This window comes from Hyla sarda, unplaced genomic scaffold (genome assembly GCF_029499605.1).
Source record: "Hyla sarda isolate aHylSar1 unplaced genomic scaffold, aHylSar1.hap1 scaffold_72, whole genome shotgun sequence".
Classification (NCBI taxonomy): domain Eukaryota; kingdom Metazoa; phylum Chordata; class Amphibia; order Anura; family Hylidae; genus Hyla; species Hyla sarda.
This window is the reverse complement of record NW_026610740.1, coordinates 699,308-724,231: the sequence shown is the minus strand read 5'-3', so window position 1 is coordinate 724,231 and position 24,924 is coordinate 699,308. Positions and strand designations below refer to the sequence as shown.

The 24,924-nt window shown below is 45.4% G+C and overlaps 1 protein-coding gene across 1 annotated transcript in view; it reads right to left on the bottom strand.

The window, feature by feature from the left end:
- ABCC9 (ATP binding cassette subfamily C member 9) overlaps positions 1–24,924 on the bottom strand; it is a gene marked incomplete at its 3' end in the record, with an annotated part of 118,863 nt that overhangs the window by 26,731 nt on the left and 67,208 nt on the right. The window contains exons 5-10 of the mRNA XM_056554437.1: positions 17,876–18,017; positions 16,757–16,878; positions 12,838–13,004; positions 12,527–12,769; positions 7,735–7,923; positions 195–371 (exon numbers count right to left, since the gene is read on the bottom strand). Coding sequence (XP_056410412.1) covers positions 195–371; positions 7,735–7,923; positions 12,527–12,769; positions 12,838–13,004; positions 16,757–16,878; positions 17,876–18,017 — 1,040 coding nt within the window. The remainder of the gene's footprint in view (positions 1–194; positions 372–7,734; positions 7,924–12,526; positions 12,770–12,837; positions 13,005–16,756; positions 16,879–17,875; positions 18,018–24,924) is intronic.

Genomic DNA, 24,924 nt, shown 5'->3' with positions numbered 1-24,924 from the left:
TACTGGAGCGTTATAAGAGGAGCGGATGATATCATCACATATGATGTAATATATAGAGATTATATCAGTACTGGAGCGTTATAAGAGGAGCGGCTGATATCTCATATGATGTAATATATAGAGATTATATCAGTACTGGAGCGTTATAAGAGGATCGGCTGATATCAGTTATATATTTCTGGGGGTTTACGCACCAGTAAGGCTCCCCGCAGGTTGATTCCAGTCTCTATGGCGACATAGTATGAAGCCTGCAAGAACGTCCTCTGGAGAATCAGCGCCAAAAATAAAAGTACGGCCAAAACAAAGTAATTTTCCAGAAACTCCTTGGAAGAGAGGAAGTAGACGCTGATGAACGAACTGCTGGGGAGCTCCTGAGGATGAGAAGAGGGAAACGGAAAGGGTTCTCTACTGTAAGAGCGGTCACACTATGGAGTCTATACTATAAGAGAGATCACACTATGGAGTCTATACTGTAAGAGAGATCACACTATGGAGTCTATACTGTAAGAGAGGTCACACTATGGAGTCTATACTGTAAGAGAGGTCACACTATGGAGTATATACTGTAAGAGCGGTCACACTATGGAGTCTATACTGTAAGAGAGGTCACACTATGGAGTCTATACTGTAAGAGAGATCACACTATGGAGTCTATACTGTAAGAGAGGTCACACTATGGAGTCTATACTGTAAGAGAGGTCACACTATGGAGTCTATACTGTAAGAGCGGTCACACTATGGAGTCTATACTGTAAGAGAGGTCACACTATGGAGTCTATACTGTAAGAGCGGTCACACTATGGAGTCTATACTGTAAGAGAGGTCACACTATGGGGTCTATACTGTAAGAGAGGTCACACTATGGAGTCTATACTATAAGAGAGATCACACTATGGGGTCTATACTGTAAGAGCGGTCACACTATGGAGTCTATACTGTAAGAGAGATCACACTATGGAGTCTATACTGTAAGAGCGGTCACACTATGGAGTCTATACTGTAAGAGAGGTCACACTATGGAGTCTATACTATAAGAGAGATCACACTATGGGGTCTATACTGTAAGAGCGGTCACACTATGGAGTCTATACTGTAAGAGAGATCACACTATGGAGTCTATACTGTAAGAGCGGTCACACTATGGAGTCTATACTGTAAGAGAGGTCACACTATGGGGTCTATACTGTAAGAGAGGTCACACTATGGAGTCTATACTATAAGAGAGATCACACTATGGAGTCTATACTGTAAGAGCGGTCACACTATGGAGTCTATACTGTAAGAGAGGTCACACTATGGAGTCTATACTGTAAGAGTGGTCACACTATGGAGTCTATACTGTAAGAGAGGTCACACTATGGAGTCTATACTGTAAGAGAGGTCACACTATGGAGTCTATACTGTAAGAGAGGTCACACTATGGAGTCTATACTGTAAGAGCGGTCACACTATGGAGTCTATACTGTAAGAGCGGTCACACTATGGAGTCTATACTGTAAGAGAGGTCACACTATGGAGTCTATACTGTAAGAGAGGTCACACTATGGAGTCTATACTGTAAGAGAGGTCACACTATGGAGTCTATACTGTAAGAGCGGTCACACTATGGAGTCTATACTGTAAGAGCGGTCACACTATGGAGTCTATACTGTAAGAGAGGTCACACTATGGAGTCTATACTGTAAGAGTGGTCACACTATGGAGTCTATACTGTAAGAGAGGTCACACTATGGAGTCTATACTGTAAGAGAGGTCACACTATGGAGTCTATACTGTAAGAGGTCACACTATGGAGTCTATACTGTAAGAGAGGTCACACTATGGAGTCTATACTGTAAGAGCGGTCACACTATGGAGTCTATACTATAAGAGAGATCACACTATGGAGTCTATACTGTAAGAGAGGTCACACTATGGAGTCTATACTGTAAGAGCGGTCACACTATGGAGTCTATACTGTAAGAGAGGTCACACTATGGAGTCTATACTGTAAGAGAGGTCACACTATGGGGTCTATACTGTAAGAGAGGTCACACTATGGAGTCTATACTGTAAGAGAGGTCACACTATGGAGTCTATACTGTAAGAGAGGTCACACTATGGAGTCTATACTGTAAGAGTGGTCACACTATGGAGTCTATACTGTAAGAGAGGTCACACTATGGAGTCTATACTGTAAGAGAGGTCACACTATGGAGTCTATACTGTAAGAGAGGTCACACTATGGAGTCTATACTGTAAGAGTGGTCACACTATGGAGTCTATACTGTAAGAGAGGTCACACTATGGAGTCTATACTGTAAGAGCGGTCACACTATGGAGTCTATACTGTAAGAGCGGTCACACTATGGAGTCTATACTGTAAGAGCGGTCACACTATGGAGTCTATACTGTAAGAGCGGTCACACTATGGAGTCTATACTGTAAGAGCGGTCACACTATGGAGTCTATACTGTAAGAGAGATCACACTATGGAGTCTATACTGTAAGAGCGGTCACACTATGGAGTCTATACTGTAAGAGAGGTCACACTATGGAGTCTATACTGTAAGAGAGATCACACTATGGAGTCTATACTATAAGAGAGGTCACACTATGGAGTCTATACTGTAAGAGAGGTCACACTATGGAGTCTATACTGTAAGAGAGGTCACACTATGGAGTCTATACTGTAAGAGCGGTCACACTATGGAGTCTATACCGTAAGAGAGGTCACACTATGGAGTCTATACCGTAAGAGAGGTCACACTATGGAGTCTATACCGTAAGAGCGGTCACACTATGGAGTCTATACTGTAAGAGAGGTCACACTATGGAGTCTATACTGTAAGAGCGGTCACACTATGGAGTCTATACTGTAAGAGAGGTCACACTATGGAGTCTATACTGTAAGAGAGGTCACACTATGGAGTCTATACTGTAAGAGGGGTCACACTATGGAGTCTATACTGTAAGAGGGGTCACACTATGGAGTCTATACTGTAAGAGGGGTCACACTATGGAGTCTATACTGTAAGAGAGGTCACACTATGGAGTCTATACTGTAAGAGAGGTCACACTATGGAGTCTATACTGTAAGAGCAGTCACACTATGGAGTCTATACTGTAAGAGAGGTCACACTATGGAGTCTATACTGTAAGAGAGGTCACACTATGGAGTCTATACTGTAAGAGCGGTCACACTATGGAGTCTATACTGTAAGAGAGATCACACTATGGAGTCTATACTGTAAGAGAGATCACACTATGGAGTCTATACTGTAAGAGCGGTCACACTATGGAGTCTATACTGTAAGAGAGGTCACACTATGGAGTCTATACTGTAAGAGGGGTCACACTATGGAGTCTATACTGTAAGAGGGGTCACACTATGGAGTCTATACTGTAAGAGCGGTCACACTATGGAGTCTATACTGTAAGAGCGGTCACACTATGGAGTCTATACTGTAAGAGGGGTCACACTATGGAGTCTATACTGTAAGAGCGGTCACACTATGGAGTCTATACTGTAAGAGCGGTCACACTATGGAGTCTATACTGTAAGAGAGGTCACACTATGGAGTCTATACTGTAAGAGAGATCACACTATGGAGTCTATACTGTAAGAGAGGTCACACTATGGAGTCTATACTGTAAGAGAGGTCACACTATGGAGTCTATACTGTAAGAGAGGTCACACTATGGAGTCTATACTGTAAGAGCGGTCACACTATGGAGTCTATACTGTAAGAGAGGTCACACTATGGGGTCTATACTGTAAGAGAGGTCACACTATGGAGTCTATACTGTAAGAGAGGTCACACTATGGAGTCTATACTGTAAGAGGGGACACACTATGGAGTCTATACTGTAAGAGAGGTCACACTATGGAGTCTATACTGTAAGAGAGGTCACACTATGGAGTCTATACTGTAAAAGCGGTCACACTATGGAGTCTATACTGTAAGAGAGGTCACACTATGGAGTCTATACTGTAAGAGAGGTCACACTGGAGTCTATACTGTAAGAGAGGTCACACTATGGAGTCTATACTGTAAGAGAGGTCACACTATGGAGTCTATACTGTAAGAGCGGTCACACTATGGAGTCTATACTGTAAGAGAGGTCACACTATGGAGTCTATACTGTAAGAGGTCACACTATGGAGTCTATACTGTAAGAGAGGTCACACTATGGAGTCTATACTGTAAGAGGGGACACACTATGGAGTCTATACTGTAAGAGAGGTCACACTATGGAGTCTATACTGTAAGAGAGGTCACACTATGGAGTCTATACTGTAAAAGCGGTCACACTATGGAGTCTATACTGTAAAAAGGTCACACTATGGAGTCTATACTGTAAGAGCGGTCACACTATGGAGTCTATACTGTAAGAGAGGTCACACTATGGAGTCTATACTGTAAGAGAGGTCACACTATGGAGTCTATACTGTAAGAGAGGTCACACTATGGAGTCTATACTGTAAGAGAGGTCACACTATGGAGTCTATACTGTAAGAGAGGTCACACTATGGAGTCTATACTGTAAGAGAGGTCACACTATGGAGTCTATACTGTAAGAGCGGTCACACTATGGAGTCTATACTGTAAGAGAGGTCACACTATGGAGTCTATACTGTAAGAGCGGTCACACTATGGAGTCTATACTGTAAGAGAGGTCACACTATGGAGTCTATACTGTAAGAGAGGTCACACTATGGAGTCTATACTGTAAGAGAGGTCACACTATGGAGTCTATACTGTAAGAGAGGTCACACTATGGAGTCTATACTGTAAGAGAGGTCACACTATGGAGTCTATACTGTAAGAGAGGTCACACTATGGAGTCTATACTGTAAGAGAGGTCACACTATGGAGTCTATACTGTAAGAGAGGTCACACTATGGAGTCTATACTGTAAGAGAGGTCACACTATGGAGTCTATACCGTAAGAGAGGTCACACTATGGAGTCTATACTGTAAGAGCGGTCACACTATGGAGTCTATACTGTAAGAGAGGTCACACTATGGAGTCTATACTGTAAGAGCGGTCACACTATGGAGTCTATACTGTAAGAGAGGTCACACTATGGAGTCTATACTGTAAGAGAGGTCACACTATGGAGTCTATACTGTAAGAGAGGTCACACTATGGAGTCTATACTGTAAGAGAGGTCACACTATGGAGTCTATACTGTAAGAGAGGTCACACTATGGAGTCTATACTGTAAGAGAGGTCACACTATGGAGTCTATACTGTAAGAGAGGTCACACTATGGAGTCTATACTGTAAGAGCGGTCACACTATGGAGTCTATACTGTAAGAGAGATCACACTATGGAGTCTATACTGTAAGAGCGATCACACTATGGAGTCTATACTGTAAGAGCGGTCACACTATGGAGTCTATACTGTAAGAGAGGTCACACTATGGAGTCTATACTGTAAGAGAGGTCACACTATGGAGTCTATACTGTAAGAGAGGTCACACTATGGAGTCTATACTGTAAGAGAGGTCACACTATGGAGTCTATACTGTAAGAGAGGTCACACTATGGAGTCTATACTGTAAGAGAGGTCACACTATGGGGTCTATACTGTAAGAGCGGTCACACTATGGAGTCTATACTGTAAGAGAGGTCACACTATGGAGTCTATACTGTAAGAAAGGTCACACTATGGAGTCTATACTGTAAGAGCAGTCACACTATGGAGTCTATACTGTAAGAGCAGTCACACTATGGAGTCTATACTGTAAGAGAGATCACACTATGGAGTCTATACTGTAAGAGAGGTCACACTATGGAGTCTATACTGTAAGAGAGATCACACTATGGAGTCTATACTGTAAGAGAGATCACACTATGGAGTCTATACTGTAAGAGAGGTCACACTATGGAGTTTATACTGTAAGAGAGGTCACACTATGGAGTCTATTCTGTAAGAGAGATCACACTATGGAGTCTATACTGTAAGAGAGATCACACTATGGAGTCTATACTGTAAGAGAGGTCACACTATGGAGTCTATACTGTAAGAGAGGTCACACTATGGAGTCTATACTGTAAGGGCAGTCACACTATGGAGTCTATACCGTAAGAGAGGTCACACTATGGAGTCTATACTGTAAGAGCAGTCACACTATGGAGTCTATACTGTAAGAGCAGTCACACTATGGAGTCTATACTGTAAGAGAGATCACACTATGGAGTCTATACTGTAAGAGAGGTCACACTATGGAGTCTATACTGTAAGAGAGGTCACACTATGGAGTCTATACTGTAAGAGAGATCACACTATGGAGTCTATACTGTAAGAGAGGTCACACTATGGGGTCTATACTGTAAGAGAGGTCACACTATGGAGTCTATACTGTAAGAGAGGTCACACTATGGAGTCTATACTGTAAGAGCGATCACACTATGGAGTCTATACTGTAAGAGCGGTCACACTATGGAGTCTATACTGTAAGAGGGGTCACACTATGGAGTCTATACTGTAAGAGCGGTCGCACTATGGAGTCTATACTGTAAGAGAGATCACACTATGGAGTCTATACTGTAAGAGAGATCACACTATGGAGTCTATACTGTAAGAGCGGTCACACTATGGAGTCTATACTGTAAGAGCGGTCACACTATGGAGTCTATACTGTAAGAGAGGTCACACTATGGAGTCTATACTGTAAGAGAGGTCACACTATGGAGTCTATACTGTAAGAGAGGTCACACTATGGAGTCTATACTGTAAGAGAGGTCACACTATGGAGTCTATACTGTAAGAGAGGTCACACTATGGAGTCTATACTGTAAGAGCGGTCACACTATGGAGTCTATACTGTAAGAGAGATCACACTATGGAGTCTATACTGTAAGAGCTGTCCCACTATGGAGTCTATACTGTAAGAGATCACACTATGGAGTCTATACTGTAAGAGCGGTCACACTATGGAGTCTATACTGTAAGAGCTGTCCCACTATGGAGTCTATACTGTAAGAGATCACACTATGGAGTCTATACTGTAAGAGCGGTCACACTATGGAGTCTATACTGTAAGAGAGGTCACACTATGGAGTCTATACTGTAAGAGAGGTCACACTACAGAGTCTATACTGTAAGAGCGGTCACACTATGGAGTCTATACTGTAAGAGCGGTCACACTATGGAGTCTATACTGTAAGAGCGGTCACACTATGGGGTCTATACTGTAAGAGAGATCACACTATGGAGTCTATACTGTAAGAGAGGTCACACTATGGAGTCTATACTGTAAGAGAGGTCACACTATGGAGTCTATACTGTAAGAGAGGTCACACTATGGAGTCTATACTGTAAGAGCGGTCACACTATGGAGTCTATACTGTAAGAGAGGTCACACTATGGAGTCTATACTGTAAGAGAGAGGTCACACTATGGAGTCTATACTGTAAGAGAGGTCACACTATGGAGTCTATACTGTAAGAGAGGTCACACTATGGAGTCTATACTGTAAGAGCAGTCACACTATGGAGTCTATACTGTAAGAGCAGTCACACTATGGAGTCTATACTGTAAGAGAGGTCACACTATGGAGTCTATACTGTAAGAGCAGTCACACTATGGAGTCTATACTGTAAGAGAGGTCACACTATGGGGTCTATACTGTAAGAGAGGTCACACTATGGAGTCTCTACTGTACAAGCGGTCACACTATGGGGTCTCTACTGTACAAGCGGTCACATAATGAATCTCACTTCCATGGGCAGGGACTCACTTGTTCAGTCTTGGTTCCATTTGGGGCCCCAAGATGTTGCACAATCCCTGATATACAGAGAGGACCCGCAAACCCCAAGAGATCGGCCAAATACCGGAACGTGCTGCTCAGCAGGATCGGTCGCCCAAACGCTTTATAAATGGCGATCCAGATGGACGGGGTCTTGTGCGGTTCATCTATCACTTTTTTCTGTGAAGAACATTGGAAAATGTTAAATTGTATCTACAGTGCACTGCAACCCCTATCATCCGATAGGCTTAGAAACACAGCTCAGTATAAGGTATCTGACCTGACAGCATTAGATACCTGACTCAGCAGATTATATTACATAAGAGCTTAGATACACAGCTAAGTATACAGTATTTGAACTGACAGGATTAGATACACGGCTCAGCAGTGTATATCAATCATGATAGCCTTAGATACACAGCTTAGTATACAGTATCTGACCTGACAGGATTAGATACCTGACTCAGCAGATTATATTACATAAGAGCTTAGATACACAGCTAAGTATACAGTATTTGAACTGACAGGATTAGATACATGGCTCAGCAGTGTATATCAATCATGATAGCCTTAGATACACAGCTTAGTATACAGTATCTGACCTGACAGGATTAGATACATGGCTCAGCAGTGTATATCAGTCATGATAGCCTTAGATACACAGCTAAGTATACAGTATTTGAACTGACAGGATTAGATACACGGCTCAGCAGTGTATATCATTCATGACAGCCTTAGATACACAGCTTAGTATACAGTATCTGACCTGAGAGGATTAGATACTCGGCTCAGCAGATTATATCTCACATGAACGGCTTAGATAAGAAATTACTGGAGAAGGCTCATAACTGACTTTTGACTATCCCTAAAGTACAGACCGCTTTACTGCCAATTTAGGGGTCTGGTCCCCAGAACAGACCCCTAAACTATCAGAACCAATACCAGATTCCTAAATCATCTTAACATAGACAAAACTCTAAATTATTAGACCCCAGACCAGACCCCTAAATTATCAGACCCAGACAGATCCGTAAATTATCAGACCTCAGGCCAGACCCCTTAATTATCAGACCAAACCCCAAAATTACACCCCAGACCAGACCCTAAATTATCAGAACCAATACCAGATCCCTAAATAATGAGATCCCAGACCAGAACCCCAAATTATCAGACCCCAGACCAGAACCCCAAATTATCAGACCCCAGACCAGAACCCCAAATTATCAGACCTCCAGATCACACCCCTAAATTATCAGACCCCAGGCTAGACCCCTAAATTATCAGACCCCAGACCACACCCCTAAAACAAAGACCAGACCCCTAAATTATCAGACCACAGAACAGACCCCTAAATCATCAGACCCCCAGACCACACCCCTAAATTACCAGACCCCCAGACCAGACCCCTAAATTATCAGACCCCAGACCACACCCACAAATGATCAGACTCCAGACCAGACCCCTAAATTATCAGACCCCAGAACAGACCCCTAAATCATCAGACCCCCAAACCACACCCCTAAATTATCAGACCCCAAACCAGACCCCTAAATTATCAGACCAAAGGTTAGACCCCTAAATCATCAGACCCCCAGACCACACCCATAAATTATCAGACCCCAGACCAGACCCCTAAATTATCAGACCCCCAGACCACACCCATAAATTATCAGAACCTAGACCAGACCCCTAAATTATCAGACCCCAGGCTAGACCACTAAATCATCAGACCCCCAGACCAAACCCCTAAATCATCAGACCCCCCAGACCACACCCCTAAATTATCAGACCCCAGGCTAGACCCCTAAATTATCAGACCCCCCAGACCACACCCCTAAATTATCAGACCCCAGGCTAGACCCCTAAATTATCAGACCCCAGACCACACCCATAAAGGATCAGACCCCGAACCAGACCCCTAAATTATCAGACCCCGGACCAGACCCCTAAATTATCAGACCCCGGACCAGACCCCTAAATTATCAGACCCCAGAACAGACCCCTAAATCATCAGACCCCCAGACCACACCCCTAAATTATCAGACCCCAGACAAGACCCCTAAATTCTCAGACCAAAGGCTAGACCCCTAAATCATCAGACCCCCAGACCACACCCCTAAATTATCAGACCCCAGGCTGGCCCCCTAAATCATCAGACCCCCCAGACGACACCCATAAATTATCAGACCCCAGACCAGACCCCTACATTTTCAGACCCCAGGCTAGACCCCTAAATTATCAGACCCCAGAACAGACACCTAAATCATCAGACCCCCAGACCACACCCCTAAATTATCAGACCCCAGAACAGATCCCTAAATCATCAGACCCCCAGACCACACCCCTAAAATATCAGACCCCAGACCAGACCTCTAAATTATCAGACCCCAGGCTAGACCCCTAAATTATCAGACCCCAGACAACCCCCCTAAAACAAACCCCAGACCAGACCCCTAAATTATCAGACTCCGGACCAGACCCCCAGACCAGACCCCTAAATTATCAGACCCCAGACTAGACCCCTAAATTAACAACCCCGGACTAGACCCCTAAATTATCAGACCCCAGACCAGACCCCTAAATTATCAGACCCCAGACCAGACCCCTAAATTATCAGACCCCAGACCAGACCCCTAAATTATCAGACCCCAGACCAGACCCCTAAATTATCAGACCCCAGACCAGACCCCTAAATTATCAGACCCCCAGGCTAGACCCTTAAATTATCAGACCCCAGAACAGACCCCTAAATCATCAGACCCCCAGACCACACCCCTAAATTATCAGACCCCAGACAACACCCCTAAAACAAACCCCAGACCAGATCCCTAAATTATCAGACCCTAGCCCAGACCCCTAAATTATCAGACCCCGGACCAGACCCTAAATTATCAGACCCCAGACCACACCACTAAAACAAACCCCAGACCAGACCCCTTATTTATAAGACCCCAGACCAGAGCCCCAAAATAACAGACCCCGGACCGGATCTCTAAATTATCAGAGCTAAAATCAGAACTAAATTATTATACTACTTTCTAAATTATAAAATTTCAGACCCCAATATTTTAAGGCCCCAGACCAGAGCCCCATTTTGTGGACCCCATATCAGACCCCTAAATTATCTGCTCAGTGAAATGTTTATGGGTGGAGTGCTCCTTAAAGACTCTGCTCAGTGACATGTTTATGGGTGGAGTGCTCCTTAAAGACTCTGCTCAGTGACATGTTTATGGGTGGAGTGCTCCTTAAAGACTCTGCTCAGTGACATGTTTACGGGTGGAGTGCTCCTTAAAGACTCTGCTCAGTGACATGTTTATGGGTGGAGTGCTTCTTAAAGACTCTGCTCAGTGACATGTTTACGGGTGGAGTGCTCCTTAAAGACTCTGCTCAGTGACATGTTTACGGGTGGAGTGCTCCTTAAAGACTCTGCTCAGTGACATGTTTATGGGTGGAGTGCTCCTTAAAGACTCTGCTCAGTGACATGTTTATGGGTGGAGTGCTCCTTAAAGACTCTGCTCAGTGACATGTTTATGGGTGGAGTGCTCCTTAAAGACTCTGCTCAGTGACATGTTTACGGGTGGAGTGCTCCTTAAAGACTCTGCTCAGTGACATGTTTACGGGTGGAGTGCTCCTTAAAGACTCTGCTCAGTGACATGTTTACGGGTGGAGTGCTCCTTAAAGACTCTGCTCAGTGACATGTTTACGGGTGGAGTGCTCCTTAAAGACTCTGCTCAGTGACATGTTTACGGGTGGAGTGCTCCTTAAAGACTCTGCTCAGTGACATGTTTACGGGTGGAGTGCTCCTTAAAGACTCTGCTCAGTGACATGTTTACGGGTGGAGTGCTCCTTAAAGACTCTGCTCAGTGACATGTTTACGGGTGGAGTGCTCCTTTAACACGTGTTCTGGTGTGGGCCTCCTGAGTGATGATGACGTCCTAGAGTGGCAGCGCAGACTCGGCACCAATCGGACTGGCGGAGGCCCAGACACTTGTTTAAATGGCGGCTCAGAACAGAGTCTCACCTCATAATGGAAAAATGAAGCGAGCGCCAGATACCAGAACGTGAGAGGAGATAACGTTGTTAACCCTACGCACACCGCAATAACTGCACAACCAGGGGCTCCTCTGCCTGCCAGGAGGGACAACCCAAGGGCCATATCCGGGGGCCCCAGGGATATATATAATAAAGGCTTCAAATCTTCACTATATTCCAGATCTCGGGTTCGATACAATTAAATCCAGTCCAGACAATCCTGTGGAGGCAGATAGTCTGTTACAATGTATCACTCTAATCTCCAGACAAAAGACAGTCTAGACTGGATACAATTGTAACAAACATCCAGCTGTGAGATAAATGTATTATAATTTAAAGGGGTTCTCTGCCAAAAAAACATCCTATCCCCTATCCAAAAGGATAGGGGATAAGATGTCTGATCGCGGAGGTCCCCAGTCACTGACAGCAAGCAGAGACCTTGAAAATTGTCAAGAATTGAACTGAGGTGTATTGTATGATAAAACTTCTTAAAAAGATGAATGGATGCTGGTCCTCTAACTATAGGATTTGCACCCGGGCCCACAGAGCTGGGGCCCAACATTTAGGAGTGCGGGTAAAATGGGGGCGGCACCACTGGTGTCCCAGAATGGGAGGATCTGCCATTGTCTGCTCTCTCACTGTGGTGTATATAGGGGCCCCTGTGTCCACCATGTCACCTGTAGGGGGCCCCATGTATAGTTTATCCCAGCTTCAGGGAGGGGGCAGCAGTGCGCCCCCAGGATGGTCTCACCTTCTGCTCGTCATAGGCTTCCTTCAGGCTGACGTAGTTGGTGAGCGACCGCATGGCGATGGGTAACTTCCCCATGGTCTTCAGGTCGATGGGCTTCTTGTGCGCGGTGACGATCAGCGGGTTCATCCACCAGTAAGTGGCTTTGGAGAGTAAATTCACGAAGGGCTGCAGGAAGCGCACGCCCAGGTCCTGGAGGTCCTCGGGGGGCTTCACTTTTTGGGGGTTGTTGAAGAAGACGTATTTCTGGAAGGAGAAGATGGAGCGTCAGAAGAGCGGCTGAGGAGGGGAGAGTGGGCAGAGCGCTGACGTACCCGCACCCAGATGACAAGGATCTCCACCGCCATCAGCATGCCGTACAGGACCACCATGGCCACCGTGATGCAGAACCGCAGCTGGTGCACCCCAATGCCGTTCTCACAGTACTTCACCAGCTTGATGGTTTTGGCTATAAAGGCTAAGACCCAGTAGAGGAAGAGCGCTGGGAAGTGAAACACAAGGGTTAACACAGAACTGTACAGTGAAGTCTACACAGTGTAATGAGGGGGGTCCTCCGAGGGGTTGATCACTACTGATCTGTAATATAAGGAGAAACTGGAAGATCTCTAACCCAAGGGAACATGCTGCCCCCACATACTATGTGCTGCACTCTCCTTACACTGACCTGCACTGCGCTCTCCTTACACTGACCTGCACTGCGCTCTCCTTACACTGACCTGCACTGTACACTCCTTACACTGACCTGCACTGTACACTCCTTACACTGACCTGCACTGTACACTCCTTACACTGACCTACATTGCACTCTCCTTACACTGACCTGCACTGTACACTCCTTACACTGACCTGGACTACACTCTCCTTACACTGACCTGCACTACACTCTCCTTACACTGACCTGCACTACACTCTCCTTACACTGACCTGCACTACACTCTCCTTACACTGACCTGCACTGCACTCTCCTTACACTGACCTACATTGCACTCTCCTTACACTGACCTGCACTGTACACTCCTTACACTGACCTGCACTGCACTCTCCTTACACTGACCTGCACTACACTCTCCTTACACTGACCTGCACTGCACTCTCCTTACACTGACCTGCACTGCACTCTCCTTGCACTGACCTGCACTGCACTCTCCTTACACTGACCTGCACTGTACACTCCTTACACTGACCTGCACTGCACTCTCCTTACACTGACCTGCACTGTACACTCCTTACACTGACCTGCACTGTACACTCCTTACACTGACCTGCACTGTACACTCCTTACACTGACCTGCACTGTACACTCCTTACACTGACCTGCACTGTACACTCCTTACACTGACCTGCACTGCACTCTCCTTACACTGACCTACATTGCACTCTCCTTACACTGACCTGCACTGTACACTCCTTACACTGACCTGCACTGTACACTCCTTACACTGACCTGCACTGTACACTCCTTACACTGACCTGCACTGTACACTCCTTACACTGACCTGCACTACACTCTCCTTACACTGACCTGCACTACACTCTCCTTACACTGACCTGCATTGTACTCTCCTTACACTGACCTGCATTGTACTCTCCTTACACTGACCTGCATTGAACTCTCCTTACACTGACCTGCATTGTACTCTCCTTACACTGACCTGCATTGTACTCTCCTTACACTGACCTGCATTGTACTCTCCTTACAATGACCTGCACTACACTCTCCTTACACTGACCTGCATTGTACTCTCCTTACAATGACCTGCACTACACTCTCCTTACACTGACCTGCACTGTACACTCCTTACACTGACCTGCACTGTACACTCCTTACACTGACCTGCACTGTACACTCCTTACACTGACCTGCACTACACTCTCCTTACACTGACCTGCACTACACTCTCCTTACACTGACCTGCACTACACTCTCCTTACACTGACCTGCATTGTACTCTCCTTACACTGACCTGCATTGTACTCTCCTTACACTGACCTGCACTGTACACTCCTTACACTGACCTGCACTGTACACTCCTTACAGTGACCTGCACTACACTCTCCTTACAGTGACCTGCACTACACTCTCCTTACACTGACCTGCACTACACTCTCCTTACACTGACCTGCATTGTACTCTCCTTACACTGACCTGCATTGTACTCTCCTTACAATGACCTGCACTGCACTCTCCTTACACTGACCTGCACTGTACACTCCTTACACTGACCTGCACTATACACTCCTTACACTGACCTGCACTGTACACTCCTTACACTGTACACTCCTTACACTGACCTGCACTGTACACTCCTTACACTGACCTGCACTGTACACTCCTTACACTGACCTGCACTGTACACTCCTTACACTGACCTGCACTGTACACTCCTTACACTGACCTGCACTGTACACTCCTTACACTGACCTGCACTGTACACTCCTTACACTGACCTGCACTGTACACTCCTTACACTGACCTGCACTGTACACTCCTTACACTGACCTGCACTGTACACTCCTTACACTGACCTGCACTGTACACTCCTTACACTGACCTGCACTGTACACTCCTTACACTGACCTGCACTGTACACTCCTTACACTGACCTGCACTGTACACTCCTTACACTGACCTGCACTGTACACTCCTTACACTGACCTGCACTGTACACTCCTTACACTGACCTGCACTGTACACTCCTTACACTGACCTGCACTGTACACTCCTTACACTGACCTGCACTGTACACTCCTTACACTGACCTGCACTGCACTCTCCTTACACTGACCTGCACTGTACACTCCTTACACTGACCTACACTGCACTCTCCTTACAATGACCTGCACTACGCTCTCCTTACACTGACCTGCACTACACTCTCCTTACACTGACCTGCACTGTACACTCCTTACACAGACCTGCACTACGCTCTCCTTACAATGACCTGCACTACGCTCTCCTTACAATGACCTGCACTACGCTCTCCTTACACTGACCTGCACTACACTCTCCTTACACTGACCTGCACTGTACACTCCTTACACAGACCTGCACTGTGCTCTCCTTACAATGACCTGCACTACACTCTCCTTACAATGACCTGCACTACGCTCTCCTTACACTGACCTGCACTGTGCTCTCCTTACAATGACCTGCACTACGCTCTCCTTACAATGACCTGCACTACACTCTCCTTACACTGACCTGCACTACGCTCTCTTTACAATGACCTGCACTGTGCTTTCCTTACACTGACCTGCACTGTACACTCCTTACACTGACCTGCACTGTGCTCTTCTTACACTGACCTACATTGTACTCTCCTTACACTGACCTACATTGCACTCTCCTTACACTGACCTGGACTACACTCTCCTTACACTGAGCTGCACTGCACTCTCCTTACACTAACCTGGACTACACTCTCCTTACACTGACCTGCACTGCACTCTCCTTACACTGACCTGGACTGCACTCTCCTTACACTGACCTACATTGCACTTTCCTTACACTGACCTGGACTGCACTCTCCTTACACTAACCTTGACTGCACTCTCCTTACACTGACCTGGACTGCACTCTCCTTACACTGACCTGGACTGCACTCTCCTTACACTGACCTGGACTGCACTCTCCTTACACTGACCTGGACTGCACTCTCCTTGCACTGACCTGCACTGCACTCTCCTTACACTGACCTGCACTGTACTCTCCTTACACTGACCTGCACTGCACTCTCCTTACACTGACCTGCACTGCACTCTCCTTACACTGACCTGCACTGTACTCTCCTTGCACTGACCTGCACTGTACTCTCCTTGCACTGACCTGCACTGCACTCTCCTTACACTGACCTGCACTGTACTCTCCTTGCACTGACCTGCACTGCACTCTCCTTACACTGACCTGCACTGTACTCTCCTTGCACTGACCTGCACTGTACTCTCCTTGCACTGACCTGCACTGTACTCTCCTTGCACTGACCTGCACTGCACTCTCCTTACACTGACCTGCACTGCACTCTCCTTGCACTGACCTGCACTGCACTCTCCTTACACTGACCTGCACTGCACTCTCCTTACACTGACCTGGACTGCACTTTCCTTACACTGACCTGCACTGCACTCTCCTTGCACTGACCTGCACTGCACTCTCCTTACACTGACCTGCACTGTACTCTCCTTGCACTGACCTGCACTCTCTATATATTGCACTTTTTCTCTTCTCCCTCTCACCTAATAACAATTTGGGGAAATTTGACGTCTCGATGTTGTGGTAATAGATTATGGACGTTGTTCCTGCAATAAATCCCACAATGGCCGGCATATAAAGGTGGAGGTGACGGGACGACATCTTCCTGCAAAACACATGGGAAAGGAACTGAGCATAACACATGGTTAACAGCAGAATAGTGAGTGCAGCTCTGGGGGATAAGACATGATGTAACAGCAGAATAGTGAGTGCAGCTCTGGGGGATAAGACATGATGTAACAGCAGAATAGTGAGTGCAGCTCTGGAGGATAAGACATGATGTAACAGCAGAATAGTGAGTGCAGCTCTGGAGGATAAGACCTGATGTAACAGCAGAATAGTGAGTGCAGCTCTGGAAGATAAGACGTGATGTAACAGCAGAATAGTGAGTGCAGCTCTGGGGGATAAGACATGATGTAACAGCAGAATAGTGAGTGCAGCTCTGGAGGATAAGACAGGATGTAACAGCAGAATAGTGAGTGCAGCTCTGGAGGATAAGACATGATGTAACAGCAGAATAGTGAGTGCAGCTCTGGAGGATAAGACCTGATGTAACAGCAGAATAGTGAGTGCAGCTCTGGAAGATAAGACGTGATGTAACAGCAGAATAGTGAGTGCAGCTCTGGGGGATAAGACATGATGTAACAGCAGAATAGTGAGTGCAGCTCTGGGGGATAAGACATGATGTAACAGCAGAATAGTGAGTGCAGCTCTGGAGGATAAGACCTGATGTAACAGCAGAATAGTGAGTGCAGCTCTGGAGGATAAGACATGATATAACAGCAGAATAGTGAGTGCAGCTCTGGGGGATATGACATGATGTAACAGCAGAATAGTGAGTGCAGCTCTGGGGGATACGACATGATGTAACAGCAGAATAGTGAGTGCAGCTCTGGGGGATACGACATGATGTAACAGCAGAATAGTGAGTGCAGCTCTGGGGGATACGACATGATATAACAGCAGAATAGTGAGTGCAGCTCTGGAGGATAAGACATGATGTAACAGCAGAATAGTGAGTGCAGCTCTGGAGGATACGACATGATGTAACAGCAGAATAGTGAGTGCAGCCGTGGATGTGTTGGGGGTTGTTGTGGACTCACGTGTCGGACACGATGCCCTCTGCGATCTCGCACACGTGGACAAACAGCAGTATGAAGGTCAGGATCCAGCGCAGGTTGTGTCCCGGGAAGTGCAGCCAAGTGTTGTGGTGAATCTGAACCTTGGAGCTCTGACTGCCCCATCCTAAAAATACAACAAAATATCCAAAATTCATAAACCTATCAAAATATCCCGTCACATGACCCCTGGTCACCTCCCGATACACTGTACCAGGTGACTAGAAGGAAATAAGATTGTGAGCTCCTCCCCAATATCATATACCCCTCCCCCATATATACAGGACTCACCGATATCATATACCCCTCCCCCATATATACAGGACTCACCGATATCATATACCCCTCCCCCATATATACAGGACTCACCGATATCATATACCAATCCCCCATATATACAGGACTCACCGATATCATATACCCCTCCCCCATATATATACAGGACTCACCGATATCATATACCCCTCCCCCGTATATATACAGGACTCACCGATATCATATACCCCTCCCCCATATATATACAGGACTCACCGATATCATATACCTCTCCCCCATATATACAGGACTCACCGATATCATATACCCCTCCCCCATATATACAGGACTCACCGATATCATATACCCCTCCCCTATATATATACAGGACTCACCGATATCATATACCCCTCCCCCCATATATACAGGACTCACCGATATCATATACCCCTCCCCTATATATATATACAGGACTCACCGATATCATATACCTCTCCCCCCATATATATACAGGACTCACCGATATCATATACCTCTCCCCCATATATACAGGACTCACCGATATCATATACCCCTCCCCTATATATATATATATATATATATATATACAGGACTCACCGATATCATATACCCCTCCCCCATATATACAGGACTCACCGATATCCTATACCCCTCCCCCCATATATACAGGACTCACCGATATCATATACCCCTCCCCCCATATATACAGGACTCACCGATATCATATACCCCTCCCCCCCATATATATATACAGGACTCACCGATATCATATACCCCTCCCCCATATATACAGGACTCACCGATATCATATACCCCTCCCCCGTATATATACAGGACTCACCGATATCATATACCCCTCCCCCATATATATACAGGACTCACCGATATCATATACCCCTCCCCCATATATATACAGGACTCACCGATATCATATACCCCTCCCCCATATATACAGGACTCACCGATATCATATAACCCTCCCCCATATATACAGGACTCACCGATATCATATACCCCTCCCCCATATATATACAGGACTCACCGATATCATATACCCCTCCCCCATATATATACAGGACTCACCGATATCATATACCCCTCCCCCATATATATACAGGACTCACCGATATCATATACCCCTCCCCCATATATATACAGGACTCACCGATATCATATACCCCTCCTCCATATATATACAGGACTCACCGATATCATATACCCCTCCTCCATATATATACAGGACTCACCGATATCATATACCCCTCCCCCATATATACAGGACTCACCGATATCATATACCCCTCCCCCATATATACAGGACTCACCGATATCATATACCCCTCCCCATATATATACAGGACTCACCGATATCATATACCCCTCCCCCATATATATACAGGACTCACCGATATCATTTACCCCTCCCCCATATATACAGGACTCACCGATATCATATACCCCTCCCCCATATATACAGGACTCACCGATATCATATACCCCTCCCCCATATATACAGGACTCACCGATATCATATACCCCTCCCCCATATATACAGGACTCACCAATATCATATACCCCTCCCCCATATATATACAGGACTCACCGATATCATATACCCCTCCCCATATATACAGGACTCACCGATATCATATACCCCTCCCCTATATATACAGGACTCACCGATATCATATACCCCTCCCCCATATATACAGGACTCACCGATATCATATACCCCTCCCCCATATATACAGGACTCACCGATATCATATACCCCTCCCCCGTATATATACAGGACTCACCGATATCATATACCCCTCCCCCCATATATACAGGACTCACCGATATCATATACCCCTCCCCATATATACAGGACTCACCGATATCATATACCCCTCCCCTATATATATACAGGACTCACCGATATCATATACCCCTCCCCATATATATACAGGACTCACCGATATCATATACCCCTCCCCATATATATACAGGACTCACCGATATCATATACCCCTCCCCATATATACAGGACTCACCGATATCATATACCCCTCCCCCATATATACAGGACTCACCGATATCATATACCCCTCCCCCCATATATACAGGACTCACCGATATCATATACCCCTCCCCCCATATATACAGGACTCACCGATATCATATACCCCTCCCCCATATATATACAGGACTCACCGATATCATATACCCCTCCCCCATATATATACAGGACTCACCGATATCATTTACCCCTCCCCCATATATACAGGACTCACCGATATCATATACCCCTCCCCCATATATATACAGGACTCACCGATATCATATACCCCTCCCCCATATATATACAGGACTCACCGATATCATATACCCCTCCCCCATATATATACAGGACTCACCGATATCATATACCCCTCCCCATATATACAGGACTCACCGATATCATATACCTCTCCCCCATATATATACAGGACTCACCGATATCATATACCCCTCCCCCATATATATACAGGACTCACCGATATCATATACCCCTCCCCCATATATACAGGACTCACCGATATCATATACCCCTCCCCCATATATATACAGGACTCACCGATATCATATACCCCTCCCCCATATATATACAGGACTCACCGATATCATATACTCCTCCCCCATATATACAGGACTCACCGATATCATATACCCCTCCCCCATATATACAGGACTCACCGATATCCTATACCCCTCCCCCCATATATACAGGACTCACCGATATCATATACCCCTCCCCCCATATATACAGGACTCACGATATCATATACCCCTCCCCCGTATATATACAGGACTCACCGATATCATATACCCCTCCCCCATATATATACAGGACTCACCGATATCATATACCCCTCCCCCATATATACAGGACTCACCGATATCCTATACCCCTCCCCCATATATACAGGACTCACCGATATCATATACCCCTCCCCTATATATACAGGACTCACCGATATCATATACCCCTCCTCCATATATATACAGGACTCACCGATATTATATACCCCTCCCCCATATATATATATATATATATATACAGGACTCACCGATATCATATACCCCTCCTCCATATATACAGGACTCACCGATATCATATACCCCTCCCCATATATACAGGACTCACCGATATCATATACCCCTCCTCCATATATACAGGACTCACCGATATCATATACCCCTCCCCCCATATATACAGGACTCACCGATATCATATACCCCTCCCCCATATATATACAGGACTCACCGATATCATATACCCCTCCCCCATATATACAGGACTCACCGATATCATATACCCCTCCCCCATATATACAGGACTCACCGATATCATATACCCCTCCCCCATATATATACAGGACTCACCGATATCCTATACCCCTCCCCTATATATATATATACAGGACTCACCGATATCATATACCCCTCCCCTATATATATATATATATATATATATATACAGGACTCACCGATATCATATACCCCTCCCCATATATACAGGACTCACCGATATCATATACCTCTCCCCCATATATACAGGACTCACCGATATCATATACCCCTCCCCCATATATACAGGACTCACCGATATCATATACCCCTCCCCTATATATATACAGGACTCACCGATATCATATACCCCTCCCCCATATATATACAGGACTCACCGATATCATATACCCCTCCCCTATATATATACAGGACTCACCGATATCATATACCCCTCCCCATATATATACAGGACTCACCGATATCATATACCCCTCCCCTATATATATACAGGACTCACCGATATCATATACCCCTCCCCATATATATACAGGACTCACCGATATCATATACCCCTCCTCCATATATACAGGACTCACCGATATTATATACCCCTCCTCCATATATATATATATACTGGACTCACCGATATCCTATACCCCTCCTCCATATATACAGGACTCACCGATATCATATACCCCTCCCCATATATATACAGGACTCACCGATATCATATACCCCTCCCCCATATATACAGGACTCACCGATATCATATACCCCTCCCCCATATATATACAGGACTCACCGATATCATATACCCCTCCTCCATATATACAGGACTCACCGATATCCTATACCCCTCCCCTATATATACAGTACTCACCGATATCATATACCCCTCCCCATATATACAGGACTCACCGATATCATATACCCCTCCTCCATATATACAGGACTCACCGATATCCTATACCCCTCCCCTATATATACAGGACTCACCGATATCATATACCCCTCCTCCATATATACAGGACTCACCGATATCATATACCCCTCCCCCCATATATACAGGACTCACCGATATCATATACCCCTCCCCCATATATACAGGACTCACCGATATCATATACCCCTCCCCCATATATACAGGACTCACCGATAACATATACCCCTCCCACATATATACAGGACTCACCGATATCATATACCCCTCCCCTATATATATATATACAGGACTCACCGATATCATATACCCCTCCCCCATATATATACAGGACTCACCGATATCATATACCCCTCCCCTATATATATACAGGACTCACCGATATCCTATACCCCTCCCCTATATATATATACAGGACTCACCGATATCATATACCCCTCCCCCATATATATACAGGACTCACCGATATCATATACCCCTCCCCCATATATATACAGGACTCACCGATATCATATACCCCTCCCCCATATATATACAGGACTCACCGATATCATATACCCCTCCCCCATATATACAGGACTCACCGATATCATATACCCCTCCCCTATATATATATATTTACAGGACTCACCGATATCATATACCCCTCCCCATATATACAGGACTCACCGATATCATATACCCCTCCCCATATATACAGGACTCACCGATATCCTATACCCCTCCCCCATATATACAGGACTCACCGATATCATATACCCCTCCCCTATATATATATACAGGACTCACCGATATCATATACCCCTCCTCCATATATACAGGACTCACCGATATCCTATACCCCTCCCCCATATATACAGGACTCACCGATATCATATACCCCTCCCCTATATATACAGGACTCACCGATATCATATACCCCTCCCCATATATACAGGACTCACCGATATCATATACCCCTCCCCCCATATATATACAGGACTCACCGATATCATATACCCCTCCCCCAAATATACAGGACTCACCGATATCATATACCCCTCCCCCATATATATACAGGACTCACCGATATCATATACCCCTCCCCATATATACAGGACTCACCGATATCATATACCCCTCCCCCATATATACAGGACTCACCGATATCATATACCCCTCCCCCCATATATACAGGACTCACCGATATCATATACCCCTCCCCATATATACAGGACTCACCGATATCATATACCCCTCCCCATATATATACAGGACTCACCGATATCATATACCCCTCCCCCATATATATACAGGACTCACCGATATCATAAACCCCTCCCCATATATATACAGGACTCACCGATATCATATACCCCTCCCCCATATATACAGGACTCACCGATATCATATACCCCTCCCCTATATATATACAGGACTCACCGATATCATATACCCCTCCCCCATATATACAGGACTCACCGATATCATATACCCCTCCCCCATATATACAGTACTCACCGATATCATATACCCCTCCCCCATATATACAGGACTCACCGATATCATATACCCCTCCCCCATATATACAGGACTCACCGATATCATATACCCCTCCCCTATATATATACAGGACTCACCGATATCATTTACCCCTCCCCCATATATATACAGGACTCACCGATATCATATACCCCTCCCCCATATATATACAGGACTCACCGATATCATATACCCCTCCCCCATATATACAGGACTCACCGATATCATATACCCCTCCCCATATATACAGGACTCACCGATATCATATACTCCTCCCCCATATATACAGTACTCACCGATATCATATACCCCTCCCCCATATATATACAGGACTCACCGATATCATATACCCCTCCCCATATATATACAGGACTCACCGATATCATATACCCCTCCTCCATATATATACAGGACTCACCGATATCATATACCCCTCCTCCATATATATACAGGACTCACCGATATCATATACCCCTCCCCCATATATATATATATACAGGACTCACCGATATATACCCCTCCCCCTATATATATATACAGGACTCACCGATATCATATACCCCTCCCCCATATATACAGGACTCACCGATATCATATACCCCTCCCCTATATATATATACAGGACTCACCGATATCATATACCCCTCCTCCATATATACAGGACTCACCGATATCCTATACCCCTCCTCCATATATACAGGACTCACCGATATCATATACCCCTCCCCCATATATACAGGACTCACCGATATCATATACCCCTCCCCCATATATATACAGGACTCACCGATATCATATACCCCTCCCCCCATATATACAGGACTCACGATATCATATACCCCTCCCCCATATATACAGGACTCACCGATATCATATACCCCTCCCCCATATATACAGGACTCACCGATATCCTATACCCCTCCCCATATATATATACAGGACTCACCGATATCATATACCCCTCCCCCATATATACAGGACT